The sequence below is a fragment of the Scylla paramamosain genome, chromosome 40 (genome assembly GCF_035594125.1).
Source record: "Scylla paramamosain isolate STU-SP2022 chromosome 40, ASM3559412v1, whole genome shotgun sequence".
Classification (NCBI taxonomy): Eukaryota; Metazoa; Arthropoda; class Malacostraca; order Decapoda; family Portunidae; genus Scylla; species Scylla paramamosain.
Window position 1 is genome coordinate 12,920,048 of NC_087190.1, and position 24,710 is coordinate 12,944,757.

The 24,710-nt window shown below is 38.7% G+C and overlaps 2 protein-coding genes across 8 annotated transcripts; both read right to left on the reverse strand.

The window, feature by feature from the left end:
* Positions 1-9,241: 9,241 nt before the first annotated feature.
* LOC135092480 (ribosomal protein S6 kinase alpha-4-like) lies at positions 9,242-14,071 on the reverse strand. The gene is made up of 6 exons (XM_063991033.1): positions 13,933-14,071; positions 12,757-12,984; positions 12,004-12,188; positions 11,502-11,717; positions 10,724-10,876; positions 9,242-10,252 (listed from the first exon to the last, which is right to left on the reverse strand). The coding sequence occupies exons 1-4, from the start codon at positions 13,963-13,965 to the stop codon at positions 11,648-11,650; spliced, it is 516 nt and encodes a 171-aa protein (XP_063847103.1). The 5' UTR covers positions 13,966-14,071; the 3' UTR covers positions 9,242-10,252; positions 10,724-10,876; positions 11,502-11,647.
* LOC135092483 (ribosomal protein S6 kinase alpha-5-like) lies at positions 9,242-22,792 on the reverse strand. Of its 7 annotated transcripts, XR_010262879.1 has the most exons (6): positions 22,463-22,792; positions 19,898-19,963; positions 19,640-19,715; positions 19,254-19,469; positions 18,476-18,628; positions 16,969-18,015 (listed from the first exon to the last, which is right to left on the reverse strand). XR_010262879.1 is itself a non-coding variant. In XM_063991039.1 (5 exons), the coding sequence occupies exons 1-3, from the start codon at positions 22,493-22,495 to the stop codon at positions 18,530-18,532; spliced, it is 348 nt and encodes a 115-aa protein (XP_063847109.1). In that variant the 5' UTR covers positions 22,496-22,788; the 3' UTR covers positions 9,242-9,448; positions 17,172-18,015; positions 18,476-18,529. The 7 variants fall into 7 exon arrangements, 2 of the variants coding, with proteins under 2 accessions (XP_063847109.1, XP_063847108.1); XM_063991039.1 differs by lacking the exons at positions 19,640-19,715; positions 19,898-19,963 and adding an exon at positions 9,242-9,448 and having other exon boundaries at positions 17,172-18,015; positions 22,463-22,788; XR_010262882.1 differs by lacking the exon at positions 19,898-19,963 and having other exon boundaries at positions 22,579-22,790.
* Between the last annotated feature and the right edge of the window lie 1,918 nt (positions 22,793-24,710).

Here is a 24,710-nt window from a genome sequence, read left to right on the forward strand (position 1 = left end):
TCTTTTGTGATTAATCTTTTTTAATATATCTGCGCCAATATAAACTAGTATGTGCTTAGAAGGCTTACCAATGTGTGGGTTGTGGTGGGTTTGGTGCTACTCCAAGAAAGCACATGCTGGAGAAGTCTGGGAAGCACTGATGTACAAATAACTGAGCGTATTTCAATTCACATGTCACCCATAAAAATAAAAAGCTGACCTCCGTTTTCTCTCACGAACGTAAACATTTAGGCTATATTTTTATTTTCTCTCTCTCTCTCTCTCTCTCTCTCTCTCTCTCTCTCTCTCTCTCTCTCTCTCTCTCTCTCTCTCTCTTATTATATTGTTGTTGTTGTTGTCATCATTATTCTTGCTTTTTTTCTTGTATTTTTCATTTTCTTCCTTGTTTCCTCATCTCTCTCTCTCTCTCTTGAAAGATTCCGTCCTAGAGATATAGAACACACACACACACAAACACACACACACTGATGTAACGCCCTTCGGGAAACGCACGTGTGTGTGTGTGTGTGTGTGTGTGTGTGTGTGTGTGTGGAAAGATATAATTGCTTAAGTACAGCCTCTCTCTCTCTCTCTCTCTCTCTCTCTCTCTCTCTCTCTCTCCTCATTTTGCGAAGCATATCACCAACTATCTAACTAATAGAGAGAGAGAGAGAGAGAGAGAGAGAGAGAGAGAGAGAGAGAGAGAGAGAGAGAGAGAGAGAGAGAGAGAGAGAGAGAGAGAGGGGATTTATAAGTAACCAAAAAACAGACAGGCTGAGTGAATGTAAGTGTGTGTGTGTGTGTGTGAGTGTGTGTGTGTGTGTGATGAAAAACCAACAATACATATCATTAATAATTGGAGAAAAACTACAGGACACTTGGTTAAGTTGTTTACTTACTATGTAGGAGATTACTAGTCTTGTTCTTCTATATATTGATGGGGCACGTCGTCAGCAGCAGCCCCGGCACTCTTCATTGGAGGAATATAGCACTCTTGATGTCATGTTTTTTATCATTGACTTTGATTGATGGCTTGAAGGTCGTACAGTCACTGGTGGATGTGGATGAGCTAGTTGTTCAATAGCATCAGGTAATTGTTTGCATGCTTCAGAGGCACATATATGGGCAGAATGGCACACACATTTCATAATAAAGATTCCTGGGCAAAGTTCCTTTAACCTGCTACTCACAGAGTTATTAGGCCCCATCATAGTGCTGCATCCATCACAACCAAAGCCAATCATATTAGAAGTAGGTATACCATTTTCAGTAAAGGTTTTCATTATCTCTGTAAACAACCTGGCAGCTGTAGCACCTTCATTAGCTTGACTAGGATCACTACTAAATAATGGCTGGTGACAACAGCATTTCCTTCAACCACTCTTACCATGATGCATCAATTCTGACAGACCGATATATCTGTGGATTCATCCACAACAATGCTCAACTTGTTCTGCTTCAAGATGTTAATGAGCTCTTGTTTGTGAGAGTGTGCCATAACATTACCACACACTCTCTATCAATATCATCATCATCATCATCATCATCATCATAGGACACACACACACACACCGTAAGCTCCCTAGAAGACAGTAAACACACAAATATGAGTGAAAAATGAAACTAGAGGAATAATAATCAACATTTTATTAAGGTAAGGTGAGATTACATCCTGAGAAGAGAGTTTGCAGACGAGGGTAAACAATTTCTCCTGCCCGTCTCAAATAAACACAAATACAACAGGGGAAAGGCACACAAAAAATATATATATACTTGATTAAGTATCTGTCATTACTAAGATCATTTCTTGGTTAGCACTCCCAAACAACACCCACCTCTCTCTCTCTCTCTCTCTCTCTCTCTGTTCTGCAAGGCCACACACGGTTGGTCAGGCTATTAGGGGCGGTTGTTTTCCACTGGTGAGGCAGAATAATTGTTAAACTATCACTGGAATCATGAAAAACATCCTTGAAAACCCCAGTAACTTCCATTACAGCCTGTTTAACAATAGAACCATGAAAAACACCCTTGAAAACCCCAATAACTTCTTGAAAAACGCCCTTGAAAACCCCAATAACTTTTTAATTAAACACTGACAGTCAGGCAAGCGGGTGTGGGCGTGTTTGGGAATACAGCCTTACTGATACTGCACATTTGATCAGTTGTGCTAATATAATTTGTTCTTAAACACTAATGGAATGTTTACTTAATATACAGCTAACAGGATTTGCTTGTTTGTTTACTAAAGATTAATGCACTTTTCTCTCTCTCTCTCTCTCTCTCTCTCTAATCATGGTAATAAACACTATTTTTCTTTCTAATTAAATGTATACAGCCTTTTAAATTCACCAGAATCATGAAAACACCATTGAAAACCCCAGTAACTTCCACTACAGCCTGTTAAACCTCTTCAACTATCACTGGAATCATGAAAACACCCTTGAAAACCCCAGTAACTTCCACTACAGCCTCTTAGACTCCAATATGTTTGAATTTTTATCATGAACTCCAATCAAACTTACTAGCAAGCAAAATTCTTCCCTAGTTGCCATGTGGAATGCATGAAAAGCGAGTATAGTGGGTGTCGTGAGGGGAGTTGCTGAAAATAAATAAGGAGGGCCTCCCTGAAGCCACTCATCCTGCAGCAACTCAGTGATGGTGAGACGCCTTGAAGCATCTACTGTCAATAACCCTGGAGGAGAAGGATATGATTAGTACTTCATATTAGTTTCATAACATACATACATACATACATATAACAAAGCTGTCTTTTCCAAAAAGGTGGGTAGCCAAGACAAGGCACACAATTTTCACATTCACACTCATTCACACCACTCTCTTGTCCCTTGGCACCCAACGGAGAAGAGAAAGTAACCCAGCTCTCACTTTACGGGGGTTAGTCACACAGCTAGTACACTTTCCTAACACTAAACAGTAATAATAATAATAATAATATTCCTAAATTAGAATGCATATAATAACAAGGAGCAAAATTAGTGAGGGACAGGGAGTGGTTATACAAATGAGATCTTAAATTCATGGAATTGAAAAACTGTCTGGCATTAGGTCTCTGTGAACGATGCCTTTTCTGTGCATGTAGTGAACTGCTGAGTCACACCAGGTTCCTCATGATGACTGAAGCCTGAGCCTCTGTGAACCTCTCGTGTTTCCTGATCCTCTGAAGCAGCTAGCTCTCCACCTCCAAGGAGCTCCATCACAATGTAGGTGTGTGCCTGTGAAACCAACATGAATTAGATACAGGCATGCAATGATTAAATGCAAGGAAAAGAAAATAATATGATCTTAAACTAATTCTTACTTAAATTATTTTGTGTAATATCAATGACATATCCAAAAGAAAGAGTGAGTGAAGTTGAAAGTACTGATAGGTGAGGAAAACTACTTGGATGGTAGTACTTGGATGGGGTAGAGAAGTGTGTGTTAAAGGCATCATGCAGTTGAACAAGCAAGAAGGAAAGGTCTAGATAAGGAGGATGGAGGTTCTTCTGGTGTGGCCACCTCCTCAGGGGATGCTCCCACAGAGAGTGAGGCAACAGAGAGATAGGTAGATGGAGAGAATGCCAATGACTGTTAAAAGATAGTAGAGGAAGAGTGGTCTGATGAAATTACTGTATTCAAGCAGGAATCACTATAGTGCAACAGTGTTTATCCATAACTGAGAGTGGTAGGTATTACATAGTGCTCAATAAACAAATTCTACAAAACAAAGGCATATATGGAAGACATTTTCAACTTTCATTATTCAGCTTCCAATGTTGAGAATCATGAACAGATGCTTACTTCATCATGGAAAACTTCATGGAACAGGTTGTTGACAATGTTGGAATGTCCTTGGCAAGCCCGGAGTAAATTGATTTCTTGTTGGCAGTCTAGTCTTCTTGACACTATCTCGACAGCAAAGTGTTGCCCGCTGGACTTTTGTGCACATTCCCGACAGACACTGAAGCTGCCGTCTCCGAGTACATTATCTCGGAGATCCAGTTCATATTTTTGGAAAAATGGTGAGTCCTGAAAAAAATACATGTCCATGAGTTATTTCATACATTTTTTTTCATCACAAGTACATTGTCATCATCAAGAGATTGTCTTTCATCACAAGAGATTGTCATATAACCATTTTATACTCAAGATAATAAAAGACAGCAAGCGTTTAATTATTCACTTTTCAACTTTCCCCGCTTGTCTCTAACCTTTTTACCACTGTGCTGGTGGTGGTGGTGGTGGCAGTGGTGGTCTTCCTGCTTTTCTCTTTTGTCCCTCTAAATTCGTATTACTGAATATTACCTCTACATTGTATTACTGAATCAACGCCAATCAACGCCTAACCTAACCTAACCTACAGTGTACCTCTCTATTTACCCTCTACCCATCCCTACAACCTCCAGTACCTCCCCCTGCTAGCACTCTAACACCACAACACCCCGTCCAGACCCAGAATTTCCCAACACTTGCATCTAGTAGCTTCATATATCACAACACACGCTATAACACCCCTGACACGCTTCTACTATCACAGCCCCTCCCCAAAACACTCCAGAATCTTTTATTTTACCTCAAGCACACCACTTCTACCCTCAAAGACCCCATTCTTACCTGCAACATGCCTATAACATAACCAAAACACCTCAAAAGTAACTCCAATCACACTAAAACACCTTAAAACACCTTAAAGATACCCAGAACATTCCTAAACGCACAAAGAACATCCTAAACACATCGAAAAGGCACCAAAATATACCCAAACACACTTAAAATACTCCAAAACTCACCCAAATTGACTTAAAACGCATCCAAAACACACCGTACCTACCCAAAACACATTCAAACTCATCCATAACATCCCAAAACACACTTAAAACATTCCAAAACACTGAAAACGGCCCAAAACACACTTAAAACACCCCAAAACACACCCACACTGACCTAAAATACCCAAAAATACCCACAAACGCACCCACAACTCACCCGTATCCACACAAAACACACCCGAACTCATCCATAACATCCCAAAATACACTTGAAACATCCCAACACATTGAAAACAGTCCAAAGCACACTTAAAGCACTCCTAAACAAGCCTAAGACACCCCAAAACACACCAGGAACGCTAAATATTGACTCAAACATCACCAGATTCCATGAACACACACTCAACACCCCCTAAACACCTCCAGACACACTCCAACACCTCCTAAACACACCAAATACACTGAAAGCACTGTCACGGAAGACAAATACTACAAAGACAGACAGGGCAGCAGGGAAAATTAACCTAAATATTGTTTTCTTAGCATTTTTCTGTTTTACCACCTCCTCTATTCCTTCTCCCTTCCTCTTTCTCCTCTATTTCTCTTATTTTCTTACTCATTCTACTCTTATCTACACGTCTGAGTTTAGAAAGACGTGGAAACACCAGGAAAACACTGCAAAATACGATAAATATTACCGAGGAGACAGCGGAGCCGATCAAGGTCCCGGGTCCATGATGGCGGCCGTGACGTCACGGCAAATTTACGTACCGTAACGGATTTCATTTTGAAATTGACTCCTCGAAAAAATGGAGCTAGGCTGGAATGCCTTATATATTCTGACTTGACAAATACTTAAACTAATATTCACAATATTAAAACCGCTCCAGCCTGAGTAGTATTTAAAAAATATCCAAATGAAATATGAAAAAAGTGTTGAAATATTCGGCACCATTTAAATCATTGAAAAGTCCCCAACGTTTGAATTTTTAGGAACGTAAAAAATTTTAAAAAATCTGAACTATCATCTTACACAATCAAAAGTTACCTGGAACAACAATAAACAAATAAAACCGAAATTGTGTAAAAAACAAGTGTTGGAACCTAAATACGATTAAAAAACACTGAAAAGTCCACCTATTTTGACTCAACAACAAGATAAAACACTTTAAAACATACAAACTATTTTTTCAAGCAATGAAAAGTTAGTTACAAGCTGAAATAGAGAGACAATAACACAAAAAGTGTTGTAATCACAACTTTTAACAGGACCATAAACAATTTTTAAAGTCCACTTATTTCTCTCAACAGGAACGAAAAAACAATTTAAAAATCATAAGCAATTTTTAGAAATACAAAAGACGTAGTTAGAGCGTGAAATAAAAAAACAAGTTTGTCAAAATACTGCCAAAAAAACTCCCCACATTTTCGTCAAGCAACACAAAATTGAACACAACTCAACACAAGCAACGAAAACACTTCTAAAGTAAAAAATTATTTTTATAAACCATAAAAACATGCTATACGAGCAGAATAAAGAAGTTAAGAAAAATACCAAAAAAATTTTGAAACCCACAGGTTGAATCAGGTTGGTAGAGGTAGGCAGGCATCATGGCGGCCCTTGACAGTGGAGAGAACGGCCGCTATTTTGCCTGTTATTCTTCCATCGTAACTAAATGAGGCAATGGCGGATATATCTAGCTAGCGGATATGAAAGCCTAGTCATGGGGCTCCACTTAGTGACGTGTTAGGCTTACAATAAGTGAGAAATGAAACAGATATTGGCGGACAAATGGGGAAGGCTGCCTCCACCTCAGCTGATAACATTAGTTAAGTGGATTTTTTTTACGTCTTTATAATTCCTGTCATGGTTAATTAGTAAGAGTTTTGTGGTGGAGGCTTGGAGCGTTTGTGGCACCGTGGAATGCTGAGTCACATCAATATATTGCTAACGAGGTGCAAAAACATGAAATACGAGGCTTAACAATAAACAGTAAGGTTAACCACTGACCTGACAGCCCTGTGTTGTTGTTGTGGGTGACATGTAACAACACTATCACAGTTACCGCCTGTTACATCAGACTGTGCAAATTAGCTGGCTGGACAAGTGGTGGGCCGGTTTCTTACCAATATTATCCTTGGTGGCACTGCACTTGGCACCTCCCGGCAGGCACCAAGCTTGAACCAGCACACGCAGGCAGCCACGGCCCCTGTCACTGTCTTGTTCTGCGAAAATACATTAAATAAAGCAACAGTTTATGGCACCCTTTGAACACAGTGCCTTGCTGTGTGACGTCTGGTACTGTGTCGTCCCTCCCAGCCTGCTCCGCACAGTACGCAAGCAAAACTATCCACAAGACACTTTTACCTTTCAATAACAAGCACCAACTTCTTTTATATTATACTAAACTAATAGAAAATTAAATATAAAGAATTATGAGCGTGTAAAAATAAATCTCAGGCCATTATAACTGTAATTGTCAAAGTATCTAGACATTACTGATTGAAGCGCCAAATTCAAAGTGGTCCTGGCGGGGCTTGCACTGCAATGTCTCGTCCCTTGTGTGGCGTAATGTGAAATCATTGAAAAGCTTGTGTGAATTGAAGGCTTGGCTTAATACTGTGTTATATCTCAGCTTATCATTATTAAGTATTTACCATTTGACGTTAAAAAAACAACAATACTTCACAGAGATATCGAAGTATAACAGAGGCTCCCATACTGTAGCTAATGAACAACAGAGAATTACCAGCCTTTCTCTGTGTGTCAAGGAGAGCCCACCTGCATGGAATGAATATATGTTTTTAATTAGTCTTTTGTGATTAATCTTTTTAATATATCTGCGCCAATGTAAACTAGTATGTGCTTAGAAGGCTTACCAATGTGTGGGTTGTGGTGGGTTTGGTGCTACTCAAAGGGAACACGTGCTGGAGAAGTCTGGGAAGCACTAATGTACAAATAACTGAGCGTATTTCAATTCACATATAAGTTTCCCATAAAAATAAAAAGCTGACCTCCGTTTTCTCTCACAAACGTAAACATTTAGGCTTTTTTTTTCTTTATTGTTTTTTTTCTCGTTTCTCTCTCTCTCTCTCTCTCTCTCTCTCTCTCTCTCTCTCTCTCTCTCTCTCTCTCTCTCTCTCTCTCTCTCTCTTATTTTATTGTTGTTGTTGTTATCATTATTCTTGCTTTTTTTCTTTTATTTATTTTTCATTCTCTTCCTTGTTTCCTCATCTCTCTCTCTCTCTCTCTCTCTCTCTCTCTCTCTCTCTCTCTCTCTTGAAAGATTTTTCCCTAGAGATATAGAACACACACACACACGTACAGTGATGTAACGCCCTTAGGGAAACGTACGTGTGTGTGTGTGTGTGTGTGTGGTTTTTGTGGTATGGAAAGATATAATTGCTTAAGTACAGCCTCTCTCTCTCTCTCTCTCTCTCTCTCTCTCTCTCTCTCTCTCTCTCTCTCTCTCTCTCTCTCTCTCTACGTATTTTGCCTGTCTGTCCTCGTGTGTGTGTGTGTGTGTGTGTGTGTGTGTTTGTGCAAGAGATGCCTGGATGCCTAGAACACTGGCTGGCTCCAGCATATGCATTCTTGAAAGGACTTCATCTCCTTAATTAAATCTCTTCCTGATCTGTTCTGCTGCTACTATCAAAAATAATCTGCAGTGGAAGCGAAACTCATACATTTCCTTTTTTTGTTTGCTTAATTCTGGATTGTCTGTTATTGTTTTTTAAGACAGATGCACCCAAATACACCTGCTCTAGCATCAGGAACTCACGTTGATATCTTGGATCAACTTTTGAAAGCATGGTTTTCACAATGTATTCATGGTTCATGTACATCAGTAGCAATTCTTTATATAAATTACAAACTTGCCTGTGCAATTCAGTTATGACCACTCTTTCACTTTGAAATAAGAGGTTCAGCTGAGTAAACTTTGGTAATACTGAAGAAAGGAAGCAGTAGTAAAGCCTGGTAAATGGATTGTGCAGTTGTTCATAAGCACTTCTAACTGTGCTACCACAAGTTTTCGTCTGTTGAAAATTTAATTCAGTAAAGGACATCTGAAGAGGGCCCCACTGCTCAAACATCCTTTTCACAACAGCTATGTAGGAAAGCCAGCGCGTTCTAGATGGCAATAAAATCCTAAATACTAAATAAATAAATAAATAAATACTAAATAAATACTAAATAATGGCTGGTGACAACAGCATTTCCTTCAACCACTCTTACCATGATGCATCAATTCTGACAGACCGATATATCTGTGGATTCATCCACAACAATGCTCAACTTGTTCTGCTTCAAGATGTTAATGAGCTCTTGTTTGTGAGAGTGTGCCATAACATTACCACACACTCTCTATCAATATCATCATCATCATCATCATCATCATCATCATAGGACACACACACACACACACACACACCGTAAGCTCCCTACAAAACAGTAAACACACAAATATGAGTGAAAAATGAAACTAGAGGAATAATAATCAACATTTTATTAAGGTAAGGTGAGATTACATCCTGAGAAGAGAGTTTGCAGACGAGGGTAAACAATTTCTCCTGCCCGTCTCAAATAAACACAAATACAACAGGGGAAAGGCACACAAAAAATATATATATATACTTGATTAAGTATCTGTCATTACTAAGATCATTTCTTGGTTAGCACTCCCAAACAACACCCACCTCTCTCTCTCTCTCTCTCTCTCTCTCTCTCTCTGTTCTGCAAGGCCACACACGGTTGGTCAGGCTATTAGGGGCGGTTGTTTTCCACTGGTGAGGCAGAATAATTGTTAAACTATCACTGGAATCATGAAAAACATCCTTGAAAACCCCAGTAACTTCCATTACAGCCTGTTTAACAATAGAACCATGAAAAACACCCTTGAAAACCCCAATAACTTCTTGAAAAACGCCCTTGAAAACCCCAATAACTTTTTAATTAAACACTGACAGTCAGGCAAGCGGGTGTGGGCGTGTTTGGGAATACAGCCTTACTGATACTGCACATTTGATCAGTTGTGGTAATATAATTTGTTCTTAAACACTAATGGAATGTTTACTTAATATACAGCTAACAGGATTTGCTTGTTTGTTTACTAAAGATTAATGCACTTTCTCTCTCTCTCTCTCTCTCTCTCTCTCTCTCTCTCTCTCTCTAATCATGGTAATAAACACTATTTTTCTTTCTAATTAAATGTATACAGCCTTTTAAATTCACCGGAATCATGAAAACACCCTTGAAAACCCCAGTAACTTCCACTACAGCCTCTTAGACTCCAATATGTTTGAATTTTTATCATGAACTCCAATCAAACTTACTAGTAAGCAAAATTCTTCCCTAGTTGCCATGTGGAATGCATGAAAAGCGAGTATAGTGGGTGTCGTGAGGGGAGTTGCTGAAAATAAATAAGGAGGGCCTCCCTGAAGCCACTCATCCTGCAGCAACTCAGTGATGGTGAGACGCCTTCAAGCATCTACTGTCAATAACCCTGGAGGAGAAGGATATGATTAGTACTTCATATTAGTTTCATAACATACATACATACATACATATAACAAAGCTGTCTTTTCCAAAAAGGTGGGTAGCCAAGACAAGGCACACAATTTTTCACATTCACACTCATTCACACCACTCTCTTGTCCCTTGGCACCCAACGGAGAAGAGAAAGTAACCCAGCTCTCACTTTACGGGGGTTAGTCACACAGCTAGTAGACTTTCCTAACACTAAACAGTAATAATAATAATAATAATAATATTCCTAAATTAGAATGCATATAATAACAAGGAGCAAAATTAGTGAGGGACAGGGAGTGGTTATACAAATGAGATCTTAAATTCATGGAATTGAAAAACTGCTTGCAAATTAAGTTGAAGAAAAAAGATGTATTTTATAATCTAGAAAAAGCATTAGATAAGAAATGGAGTAAATCAAACAACAAAACTGTGAATGATATTTTACCTTTGATAAGTTTGTTAGCCTGTGAGGAGACAGACCTATTCTGGTCCTGACACGTCAAAACTTCCATCCTTTATCCGAGCAATCAATGATTGGTGCTGAGGTGTCATCTTTACTTCTTGACTGGAATGGGGCTCTCCCTGACAACATTGTGTACTGAAATGAAATTGCACAAGTAATTAGAACAATATTCATAAATACTATCAACATTAACCATATAACAAATCTTAGACCTTATACTGCAATTCAGCATATTGTTTTTTAATAATCACAAACCTTTCTGAGACATTTGTTCTACAGCCATCTCAAAACATTTTAATGGCTTGATGCTGAAAAACTGACTAAATCCTTTTCTTGTAGATGCTTGTAAATATTTTGTGGAATGCATTTAGGGATATGAATTGCAGTAAGTCACAGTGAAAGGATTAGAATACAACAGGTTTTCTCTGGAACTCCCAGACTGCTTCTGTATTTCCCTCTTCCTCTGACTTTAACTCTTTCAAGGAGGAGGTTTTAAGACACTTATCCTCTAATTTTCGATGATCCTATTTTCACCTTTCTTTAGGGACTGGCACCTCAGTCAATCCTTCTCCCCCTTTTTTTTTCCTTTTTGTTACCCTAGGTCAGTGTCTCTACTTCAGGTTATATGATGATCTAATATAAAAGCTAGACACAATACTAACTATGAAGACTAGTACAGATGAACATGGTAAACACTTGACAAGATCCTATGAGCTACATTCATTGACATCATCCTCTAAAGATTTATTTTTGGACTTACCAGAATCACACCCAAGCTCCACCAGTCACATGTTTCATCATAGCCATTTGCTCCCTTCTGCACTGCTTGCCGCAACACTTCTGGTGCTGCATAGTGAAGAGTGAAGCACGGTGTCTTCATGCTGCCATCCTTTTCCTTGTCAGGCATCAACCGTGCAAACCCAAAATCCACAATCTTAATAAATGAATCTTCAGAAGAATCCTTGAACAAGAGATTCTGTGAAAAGATATTTACATTAGAATGGCCTTGGAGAAGGATAATATCTAAATGGAATAAATTCATAGTTTATAAAGGCCATACAAATTATGGAGATCAATATTACATGCAATAAATTCTTTAAAATTTAAAGCTGATGGAAAATCAAAGCAAAAAAATTTCCTTCTTTTCACCTTTCCTTTCTTCTCTTTTCTGTCTAGCCTCAACACCAACCACTTTTCTATTTTTATTCCCTCCCATTCCATTAATTCCCAACATATTTCCTCTCCCTCTCCTAACTCTTCACCTCTGTCTGGCTTTAGGTCTCTGTGAACGATGCCTTTTCTGTGCATGTATAGTGAACTGCTGAGTCACACCAGGTTCCTCATGATGACTGAAGCCTGAGCCTCTGTGAACCTCTCGTGTTTCCTGATCCTCTGAAGCAGCTAGCTCTCCACCTCCAAGGAGCTCCATCACAATGTAGGTGTGTGCCTGTGAAACCAACATGAATTAGATACAGGCATGCAATGATTAAATGCAAGGAAAAGAAAATAATATGATCTTAAACTAATTCTTACTTAAATTATTTTGTGTAATATCAATGACATATCCAAAAGAAAGAGTGAGTGAAGTTGAAAGTACTGATAGGTGAGGAAAACTACTTGGATGGTAGTACTTGGATGGGGTAGAGAAGTGTGTGTTAAAGGCATCATGCAGTTGAACAAGCAAGAAGGAAAGGTCTAGATAAGGAGGATGGAGGTTCTTCTGGTGTGGCCACCTCCTCAGGGGATGCTCCCACAGAGAGTGAGGCAACAGAGAGATAGGTAGATGGAGAGAATGCCAATGACTGTTAAAAGATAGTAGAGGAAGAGTGGTCTGATGAAATTACTGTATTCAAGCAGGAATCACTCTAGTGCAACAGTGTTTATCCATAACTGAGAGTGGTAGGTATTACATAGTGCTCAATAAACAAATTCTACAAAACAAAGGCATATATGGAAGACATTTTCAACTTTCATTATTCAGCTTCCAATGTTGAGAATCATGAACAGATGCTTACTTCATCATGGAAAACTTCATGGAACAGGTTGTTGACAATGTTGGAATGTCCTTGGCAAGCCCGGAGTAAATTGATTTCTTGTTGGCAGTCTAGTCTTCTTGACACTATCTCGACAGCAAAGTGTTGCCCGCTGGACTTTTGTGCACATTCCCGACAGACACCGAAGCTGCCGTCTCCGAGTACATTATCTCGGAGATCCAGTTCATATTTTTGGAAAAATGGCGAGTCCTGAAAAAAATACATGTCTATGAGTTATTTCATACATTTTTTTTCAACACAAGTACTTTAATAATTAAATGAGAAAGTATGCATACAACTAGACACAAATATAATTCACACATAACTAAAACTAATAAGATGAGGAAGCTGGGAAACTCCTAAACTATATATCTATTCTTACAATGAGTCTATCCCTCACAGGGGAAGACATCAGCCATGCATACTTATATTATTACTACTGCTACTACTATGACAATTTACCTTTACTGTCAAAATCACGCTGAGACAATTCACCAAAAATTCAAGTATGTTTTAATGCTTTCACTGATAAAAAAACAAGTTTGTCAAAATACTGCCAAAAAAACTCCCCACATTTTCGTCAAGGAACACAAAATTGAACACAACTCAACACAAGCAACGAAAACACTTCTAAAGCAAATAATTATTTTTATAAACCATAAAAACATGCTATACGAGCAGAATAAAGAAGTTAAGAAAAATATCAAAAAATATTGGAACCCACAGGTTGAGGCAGGTTGGCAGAGGTAGCCAGGCATCATGGCGGCCCTTGACAGTGGAGAGAACGGCCGCTATTTTGCCTGTTATTCTTCCATCGTAACTAAATGAGGCAATGGCGGATATATCTAGCTAGCGGATATGAAAGCCTAGTCATGGGGCTCCACTTAGTGACGTGTTAGGCTTACAATAAGTGAGAAATGAAGCAGATATTGGCGGACAAATGGGAAGGCTGCCTCCACCACAGCTGATAACATTAGTTACGTGGATTTTTTTTACGTCTTTATAATTCCTGTCATGGTTAATTAGTAAGAGTTTTGTGGTGGAGGCTTGGAGCGCTTGTGGCACCGTGGAATGCTGAGTCACATCAATATATTGCTAACGAGGTGCAAAAACATGAAATACGAGGCTTAACAATAAACAGTAAGGTTAACCACTGACCTGACAGCCCTGTGTTGTTGTTGTGGGTGACATGTAACAACACTATCACAGTTACCGCCTGTTACATCAGACTGTGCAAATTAGCTGGCTGGACAAGTGGTGGGCCGGTTTCTTACCAATATTAGCCTTGGTGGCACTGCACTTGGCACCTCCCGGCAGGCACCAAGCTTGCACCAGCACACGCTGACAGCCACCACGGCCCCTGTCACTGTCTTGTTCTGCGAAAATACGTTAAATAAAGCAGCAGTTTATGGCACCCTTTAAACATAGCGACTTGCTGTCTGTGTCTGGTACTGTGTCCTCCCTCCCAGCCTGCTCCGCACAGTACGCAAGCAAAACTATCCACAAGACACTTTTACCTTTCAATAACAAGCACCAACTTCTTTTATATTATACTAAACTAATAGAAAATTAAATATAAAGAATTATAAGCGTGTAAAAATAAATCTCAGGCCATTATAACTTTAATTGTCAAAGTATCTAGACATTACTGATTGAAGCGCCAAATTCAAAGTGGTCCTGGCGGGACTTGCACTGCAATGTCTCGTCCCTTGTGTGGCGTAATGTGAAATCATTGAAAAGCTTGTGTGAATTGAAGGCTTGGCTTAATACTGTGTTATATCTCAGCTTATCATTATTAAGTATTTACCATTTTACGTTAAAAAAACAACAATACTTCACAGAGATATCGAAGTATAACAGAGGCTCCCATACTGTAGCTAATGAACAACAGAGAATTACCAGCCTTTCTCTGTGTGTCAAGGAGAGCTTACCTGCATGTACTGAATATATGTTTTTAATTAGTCTTTTGTGATTAATCTTTTTTAATATATCTGCGCCAATGTAAACTAGTATGTGCTTAGAAGGCTTACCAATGTGTGGGTTGTGGTGGGTTTGGTGCTACTCCAAGAAAGCACATGCTGGAGAAGTCTGGGAAGCACTGATGTACAAATAACTGAGCGTATTTCAATTCACATAAGTCTCCCATAAAAATTAAAAGCTGACCTCCGTTTTCTCTCACGAACGTAAACATTTAGGCTATATTTTTATTTATTTCTCTCTCTCTCTCTCTCTCTCTCTCTCTCTCTCTCTCTCTCTCTCTCTCTCTCTCTCTCTCTCTCTCTCTTATTTTATTGTTGTTGTTGTTGTCATCATTATTCTTGCTTTTTTTCTTGTATTTTTCATTTTCTTCCTTGTTTCCTCATCTCTCTCTCTCTCTCTCTCTCTCTCTCTCTTGAAAGATTCCGTCCTAGAGATATAGAACACACACACACACACACACACACACTGATGTAACGCCCTTCGGGAAACGCACGTGTGTGTGTGTGTGTGTGTGTGTGTGTGTGGAAAGATATAATTGCTTAAGTACAGCCTCTCTCTCTCTCTCTCTCTCTCTCTGACTTTCTACGTATTTTGCCTGTCTGTCCTCGTGTGTGTGTGTGTGTGTGTGTGTATCTCATTTATTCGTTCATTCATTATTTCATCTTTCATTGTATTATTTACCTTCTCTCTCTCTCTCTCTCTCTCTCTCTCTCTCTCTCTCTCTCTCTCTCTCTCTCTCTCCTCATTTTACGAAGCATATCACCAACTATCTTACTAATAGAGAGAGAGAGAGAGAGAGAGAGAGAGAGAGAGAGAGAGAGAGAGAGGATTTATAATATACTGACACATCTTGTACTTCAATCAATTTTTATCAATATCAATTATTTTGTTTCTTGGCATTGTAAGCAAATAGTTCATATCCTCTGTAACTAAAATAGTTTATATCCTCTAGTATATATACATATTTATTTCTGTTTGTTTAATTATTCTCAAAACAAATATTTGCTTGTTTATAATCAGATTCCACTTCAATTTTCTCTATTTCTCATGTATAATTATGATTTTTCTCCTTTCCTTCCTGCTCTTGCAAAGCCATTTATCCCTAAATCTTTTGTTATTGCTATTTATTTATTTTTTTTTACATTTTCTTCAATTAGATTTTTAGTTTAGTGTTGTTTTACATTTCAGTATTAAGTAGATATTAAGTGTGCCCAAAAAGCTTGTGCTTCATAAGGGGCTGTTTGTCTTTCAATTAATTGTACCTTAAGCTTATATATGTACTATAGACAAACATAATAAAGTGTTTAAAGTGTTTAAAGTGTTTAAAGTGTTTATAAGTAACCAAAAAACAGACAGGCTGAGTGAATGTAAGTGTGTGTGTGTGTGTGTGTGATGAAAAACCAACAATACATATCATTAATAATTGGAGAAAAACTACAGGACACTTGGTTAAGTTGTTTACTTACTATGTAGGAGATTACTAGTCTTGTTCTTCTATATATTGATGGGGCACGTCGTCAGCAGCAGCCCCGGCACTCTTCATTGGAGGAATATAGCACTCTTGATGTCATGTTTTTTATCATTGACTTTGATTGATGGCTTGAAGGTCGTACAGTCACTGGTGGATGTGGATGAGCTAGTTGTTCAATAGCATCAGGTAATTGTTTGCATGCTTCAGAGGCACATATATGGGCAGAATGGCACACACATTTCATAATAAAGATTCCTGGGCAAAGTTCCTTTAACCTGCTACTCACAGAGTTATTAGGCCCCATCATAGTGCTGCATCCATCACAACCAAAGCCAATCATATTAGAAGTAGGTATACCATTTTCAGTAAAGGTTTTCATTATCTCTGTAAACAACCTGGCAGCTGTAGCACCTTCATTAGCTTGACTAGGATCACTACTAAATAATGGCTGGTGACAACAGCATTTCCTTCAACCACTCTTACCATGATGCATCAATTCTGACAGACCGATATATCTGTGGATTCATCCACAACAATGCTCAACTTGTTCTGCTTCAAGATGTTAATGAGCTCTTGTTTGTGAGAGTGTGCCATAACATTACCACACACTCTCTATCAATATCATCATCATCATCATCATCATCATCATCATAGGACACACACACACACACACACACACACACCGTAAGCTCCCTACAAGACAGTAAACACACAAATATGAGTGAAAAATGAAACTAGAGGAATAATAATCAACATTTTATTAAGGTAAGGTGAGATTACATCCTGAGAAGAGAGTTTGCAGACGAGGGTAAACAATTTCTCCTGCCCGTCTCAAATAAACACAAATACAACAGGGGAAAGGCACACAAAAAATATATATATACTTGATTAAGTATCTGTCATTACTAAGATCATTTCTTGGTTAGCACTCCCAAACAACACCCACCTCTCTCTCTCTCTCTCTCTCTCTCTCTCTGTTCTGCAAGGCCACACACGGTTGGTCAGGCTATTAGGGGCGGTTGTTTTCCACTGGTGAGGCAGAATAATTGTTAAACTATCACTGGAATCATGAAAAACATCCTTGAAAACCCCAGTAACTTCCATTACAGCCTGTTTAACAATAGAACCATGAAAAACACCCTTGAAAACCCCAATAACTTCTTGAAAAACGCCCTTGAAAACCCCAATAACTTTTTAATTAAACACTGACAGTCAGGCAAGCGGGTGTGGGCGTGTTTGGGAATACAGCCTTACTGATACTGCACATTTGATCAGTTGTGCTAATATAATTTGTTCTTAAACACTAATGGAATGTTTACTTAATATACAGCTAACAGGATTTGCTTGTTTGTTTACTAAAGATTAATGCACTTTCTCTCTCTCTCTAATCATGGTAATAAACACTATTTTTCTTTCTAATTAAATGTATACAGCCTTTTAAATTCACCGGAATCATGAAAACACCATTGAAAACCCCAGTAACTTCCACTACAGCCTGTTAAACCTCTTAAACTATCACTGGAATCATGAAAACACCCTTGAAAACCCCAGTAACTTCCACTACAGCCTCTTAGACTCCAATATGTTTGAATTTTTATCATGAACTCCAATCAAACTTACTAGTAAGCAAAATTCTTCCCTAGTTGCCATGTGGAATGCATGAAAAGCGAGTATAGTGGGTGTCGTGAGGGGAGTTGCTGAAAATAAATAAGGAGGGCCTCCCTGAAGCCACTCATCCTGCAGCAACTCAGTGATGGTGAGACGCCTTGAAGCATCTACTGTCAATAACCCTGGAGGAGAAGGATATGATTAGTACTTCATATTAGTTTCATAACATACATACATACATACATATAACAAAGCTGTCTTTTCCAAAAAGGTGGGTAGCCAAGACAAGGCACACAATTTTCACATTCACACCACTCTCTTGTCCCTTGGCACCCAACGGAGAAGAGAAAGTAACCCAGCTCTCACTTTACGGGGGTTAGTCACACAGCTAGTACACTTTCCTAACACTAAACAGTAATAATAATAATAATAATAATATTCCTAAATTAGAATGCATATAATAACAAGGAGCAAAATTAGTGAGGGACAGGGAGTGGTTATACAAATGAGATCTTAAATTCATGGAATTGAAAAACTGCTTGCAAATTAAGTTGAAGAAAAAAGATGTATTTTATAATGTAGAAAAAGCATTAGATAAGAAATGGAGTAAATCAAACAACAAAACTGTGAATGATATTTTACCTTTGATAAGTTTGTTAGCCTGTGAGGAGACAGACCTATTCTGGTCCTGACACGTCAAAACTTCCATCCTTTATCCGAGCAATCAATGATTGGTGCTGAGGTGTCATCTTTACTTCTTGACTGGAATGGGGCTCTCCCTGACAACATTGTGTACTGAAATGAAATTGCACAAGTAATTAGAACAATATTCATAAATACTATCAACATTAACCATATAACAAATCTTAGACCTTATACTGCAATTCAGCATATTGTTTTTTAATAATCACAAACCTTTCTGAGACATTTGTTCTACAGCCATCTCAAAACATTTTAATGGCTTGATGCTGAAAAACTGACTAAATCCTTTTCTTGTAGATGCTTGTAAATATTTTGTGGAATGCATTTAGGGATATGAATTGCAGTAAGTCACAGTGAAAGGATTAGAATACAACAGGTTTTCTCTGGAACTCCCAGACTGCTTCTGTATTTCCCTCTTCCTCTGACTTTAACTCTTTCAAGAAGGAGGTTTTAAGACACTTATCCTCTAATTTTCGATGATCCTATTTTCACCTTTCTTTAGGGACTGGCACCTCAGTCAATCCTTCTCCCCCTTTTTTTTCCCTTTTTGTTACCCTAGGTCAGTGTCTCTACTTCAGGTTATATGATGATCTAATATAAAAGCTAGACACAATACTAACTATGAAGACTAGTACAGATGAACATGGTAAACACTTGACAAGATCCTATGAGCTACATTCATTGACATCATCCTCTAAAGATTTATTTTTGGACTTACCAGAATCACACCCAAGCTCCACCAGTCACATGTTTCATCATAGCCATTTGCTCCCTTCTGCACTGCTTGCCGCAACACTTCTGGCGCTGCATAGTGAAGAGTGAAGCACGGTGTCTTCATGCTGCCATCCTTTTCCTTGTCAGGCATCAACCGTGCAAACCCAAAATCCACAATCTTAATAACTGAATCTTCAGAAGAATCCTTGAACAAGAGATTCTGTGAAAAGATATTTACATTAGAATGGCCTTGGAGAAGGATAATATCTAAATGGAATAAATTCATAGTTTATAAAGGCCATACAAATTATGGAGATCAATATTACATGCAACAAATTCTTTAAAATAAGCTGATGGAAAATCAAAGCAAAAAAATTTCCTTTTTTTCACCTTTCCTTTCTTCTCTTTTCTGTCTAGCCTCAACACCAACCACTTTTCTATTTTTATTTATTTATTATGGTGAGTCCTGAAAAAAATACATGTCTATGAGTTATTTCATACATTTTTTTTCATCACAAGTACATTGTCATCATCAAGAGATTGTCTTTCATCACAAGAGATTGTCATATAACCATTTTATACTCAAGATAATAAAAGACAGCAAGCGTTTAATTATTCACTTTTCAACTTTCCCCGCTTGTCTCTAACCTTTTTTCCACTGTGCTGGTGGTGGTGGTGGTGGTGGTGGTCTTCCTGCTTTTCTCTTTTGTCCCTCTAAATTCGTATTACTGAATATTACCTCTACATTGTATTACTGAATCAACGCCAATCAACGCCTAACCTAACCTAACCTACAGTGTACCTCTCTATTTACCCTCTACCCATCCCTACAACCTCCAGTACCTCCCCCTGCTAGCACTCTAACACCACAACACCCCGTCCAGACCCAGAATTTCCCCGCACTTGCATCTAGTAGCTTCATATATCACAACACACGCTATAACACCCCTGACACGCTTCTACTATCACAGCCTCTCCCCAAAACACTCCAGAATCTTTTATTTTACCTCAAGCACACCACTTCTACCCTCAAAGACCCCATTCTTACCTGCAACATGCCTATAACATAACCAAAACACCTCAAAAGTAACTCCAATCACACTAAAACACCTTAAAACACCTTAAACATACCCAGAACATTCCTAAACGCACAAAGAACATCCTAAACACATCGAAAAGGCACCAAAATATACCCAAACACACTTAAAATACTCCAAAACTCACCCAAATTGACTTAAAACGCATCCAAAACACACCGTACCTACCCAAAACACATTCAAACTCATCCATAACATCCCAAAACACACTTAAAACATTCCAAAACACTGAAAACGGCCCAAAACACACTTAAAACACCCCAAAACACACCCACACTGACCTAAAATACCCAAAAATACCCACAAACGCACCCACAACTCACCCGTATCCACACAAAACACACCCGAACTCATCCATAACATCCCAAAATACACTTGAAACATCCCAACACATTGAAAACAGTCCAAAGCACACTTAAAGCACTCCTAAACAAGCCTAAGACACCCCAAAACACACCAGGAACGCTAAATATTGACTCAAACATCACCAGATTCCATGAACACACACTCAACACCCCCTAAACACCTCCAGACACACTCCAACACCTCCTAAACACACCAAATACACTGAAAGCACTGTCACGGAAGACAAATACTACAAAGACAGACAGGGCAGCAGGGAAAATTAACCTAAATATTGTTTTCTTAGCATTTTTCTGTTTTACCACCTCCTCTATTCCTTCTCCCTTCCTCTTTCTCCTCTATTTCTCTTATTTTCTTACTCATTCTACTCTTATCTACACGTCTGAGTTTAGAAAGACGTGGAAACACCAGGAAAACACTGCAAAATACGATAAATATTACCGAGGAGACAGCGGAGCCGATCAAGGTCCCGGGTCCATGATGGCGGCCGTGACGTCACGGCAAATTTACGTACCGTAACGGATTTCATTTTGAAATTGACTCCTCGAAAAAATGGAGCTAGGCTGGAATGCCTTATATATTCTGACTTGACAAATACTTAAACTAATATTCACAATATTAAAACCGCTCCAGCCTGAGTAGTATTTAAAAAATATCCAAATGAAATATGAAAAAAGTGTTGAAATATTCGGCACCATTTAAATCATTGAAAAGTCCCTAACGTTTGAATTTTTAGGAACGTAAAAAATTTTAAAAAATCTGAACTATCATCTTACACAATCAAAAGTTACCTGGAACAACAATAAACAAATAAAACCGAAATTGTGTAAAAAACAAGTGTTGGAACCTAAATACGATTAAAAAACACTGAAAAGTCCACCTATTTTGACTCAACAACAAGATAAAACACTTTAAAACATACAAACTATTTTTTCAAGCAATGAAAAGTTAGTTACAAGCTGAAATAGAGAGACAATAACACAAAAAGTGTTGTAATCACAACTTTTAACAGGACCATAAACCATTTTTAAAGTCCACTTATTTCTCTCAACAGGAACGAAAAAACAATTTAAAAATCATAAGCAATTTTTAGAAATACAAAAGACGTAGTTAGAGCGTGAAATAAAAAAACAAGTTTGTCAAAATACCGCCAAAAAAACTCCCCACATTTTCGTCAAGCAACACAAAATTGAACACAACTCAACACAAGCAACGAAAACACTTCTAAAGCAAATAATTATTTTTATAAACCATAAAAACATGCTATACGAGCAGAATAAAGAAGTTAAGAAAAATACCAAAAAATATTGGAACCCACAGGTTGAGGCAGGTTGGCAGAGGTAGCCAGGCATCATGGCGGCCCTTGACAGTGGAGAGAACGGCCGCTATTTTGCCTGTTATTCTTCCATCGTAACTAAATGAGGCAATGGCGGATATATCTAGCTAGCGGATATGAAAGCCTAGTCATGGGGCTCCACTTAGTGACGTGTTAGGCTTACAATAAGTGAGAAATGAAGCAGATATTGGCGGACAAATGGGGAAGGCTGCCTCCACCTCAGCTGATAACATTAGTTACGTGGATTTTTTTTACGTCTTTATAATTCCTGTCATGGTTAATTAGTAAGAGTTTTGTGGTGGAGGCTTGGAGCGCTTGTGGCACCGTGGAATGCCGAGTCACATCAATATATTCCTAACGAGGTGCAAAAACATGAAATACGAGGCTTAACAATAAACAGTAAGGTTAACCACTGACCTGACAGCCCTGTGTTGTTGTTGTGGGTGACATGTAACAACACTATCACAGTTACCGCCTGTTACATCAGACTGTGCAAATTAGCTGGCTGGACAAGTGGTGGGCCGGTTTCTTACCAATATTAGCCTTGGTGGCACTGCACTTGGCACCTCCCGGCAGGCACCAAGCTTGCACCAGCACACGCTGACAGCCACCACGGCCCCTGTCACTGTCTTGTTCTGCGAAAATACGTTAAATAAAGCAACAGTTTATGGCACCCTTTGAACACAGTGCCTTGCTGTGTGACGTCTGGTACTGTGTCGTCCCTCCCAGCCTGCTCCGCACAGTACGCAAGCAAAACTATCCACAAGACACTTTTACCTTTCAATAACAAGCACCAACTTCTTTTATATTATACTAAACTAATAGAAAATTAAATATAAAGAATTATGAGCGTGTAAAAATAAATCTCAGGCCATTATAACTGTAATTGTCAAAGTATCTAGACATTACTGATTGAAGCGCCAAATTCAAACTAGTCCTGGAGGGGCTTGCACTGCAATGTCTCGTCCCTTGTGTGGCGTAATGTGCAATCATTGAAAAGCTTGTGTGAATTGAAGGCTTGGCTTAATACTGTGTTATATCTCAGTTTATCATTATTAAGTATTTACCATTTTACGTTAAAAAAAGAACAATACTTCACAGAGATATCGAAGTATAACAGAGGCTCCCATACTGTAGCTAATGAACAACAGAGAATTACCAGCCTTTCTCTGTGTGTCAAGGAGAGCTTACCTGCATGTACTGAATATATGTTTTTAATTAGTCTTTTGTGATTAATCTTTTTTAATATATCTGCGCCAATGTAAACTAGTATGTGCTTAGAAGGCTTACCAATGTGTGGGTTGTGGTGGGTTTGGTGCTACTCCAAGAAAGCACATGCTGGAGAAGTCTGGGAAGCACTGATGTACAAATAACTGAGCGTATTTCAATTCACATAAGTCTCCCATAAAAATTAAAAGCTGACCTCCGTTTTCTCTCACGAACGTAAACATTTAGGCTATATTTTTATTTATTTCTCTCTCTCTCTCTCTCTCTCTCTCTCTCTCTCTCTCTCTCTCTCTCTCTCTCTCTCTCTCTCTTATTTTATTGTTGTTGTTGTTGTCATCATTATTCTTGCTTTTTTTCTTGTATTTTTCATTTTCTTCCTTGTTTCCTCATCTCTCTCTCTCTCTCTCTCTTGAAAGATTCCGTCCTAGAGATATAGAACACACACACACACACACACACTGATGTAACGCCCTTCGGGAAACGCACGTGTGTGTGTGTGTGTGTGTGTGTGTGTGGAAAGATATAATTGCTTAAGTACAGCCTCTCTCTCTCTCTCTCTCTCTCTCTCTCTCTCTCTCTCTCTCTCTCTCTCTCTCTCTCTCTCTCTCTCTCCTCATTTTACGAAGCATATCACCAACTATCTAACTAATAGAGAGAGAGAGAGAGAGAGAGAGAGAGAGAGAGAGAGAGAGAGAGAGAGAGAGAGAGAGAGAGAGAGAGAGAGAGAGAGAGAGAGGGGATTTATAAGTAACCAAAAAACAGACAGGCTGAGTGAATGTAAGTGTGTGTGTGTGTGTGTGTGATGAAAAACCAACAATACATATCATTAATAATTGGAGAAAAACTACAGGACACTTGGTTAAGTTGTTTACTTACTATGTAGGAGATTACTAGTCTTGTTCTTCTATATATTGATGGGGCACGTCGTCAGCAGCAGCCCCGGCACTCTTCATTGGAGGAATATAGCACTCTTGATGTCATGTTTTTTATCATTGACTTTGATTGATGGCTTGAAGGTCGTACAGTCACTGGTGGATGTGGATGAGCTAGTTGTTCAATAGCATCAGGTAATTGTTTGCATGCTTCAGAGGCACATATATGGGCAGAATGGCACACACATTTCATAATAAAGATTCCTGGGCAAAGTTCCTTTAACCTGCTACTCACAGAGTTATTAGGCCCCATCATAGTGCTGCATCCATCACAACCAAAGCCAATCATATTAGAAGTAGGTATACCATTTTCAGTAAAGGTTTTCATTATCTCTGTAAACAACCTGGCAGCTGTAGCACCTTCATTAGCTTGACTAGGATCACTACTAAATAATGGCTGGTGACAACAGCATTTCCTTCAACCACTCTTACCATGATGCATCAATTCTGACAGACCGATATATCTGTGGATTCATCCACAACAATGCTCAACTTGTTCTGCTTCA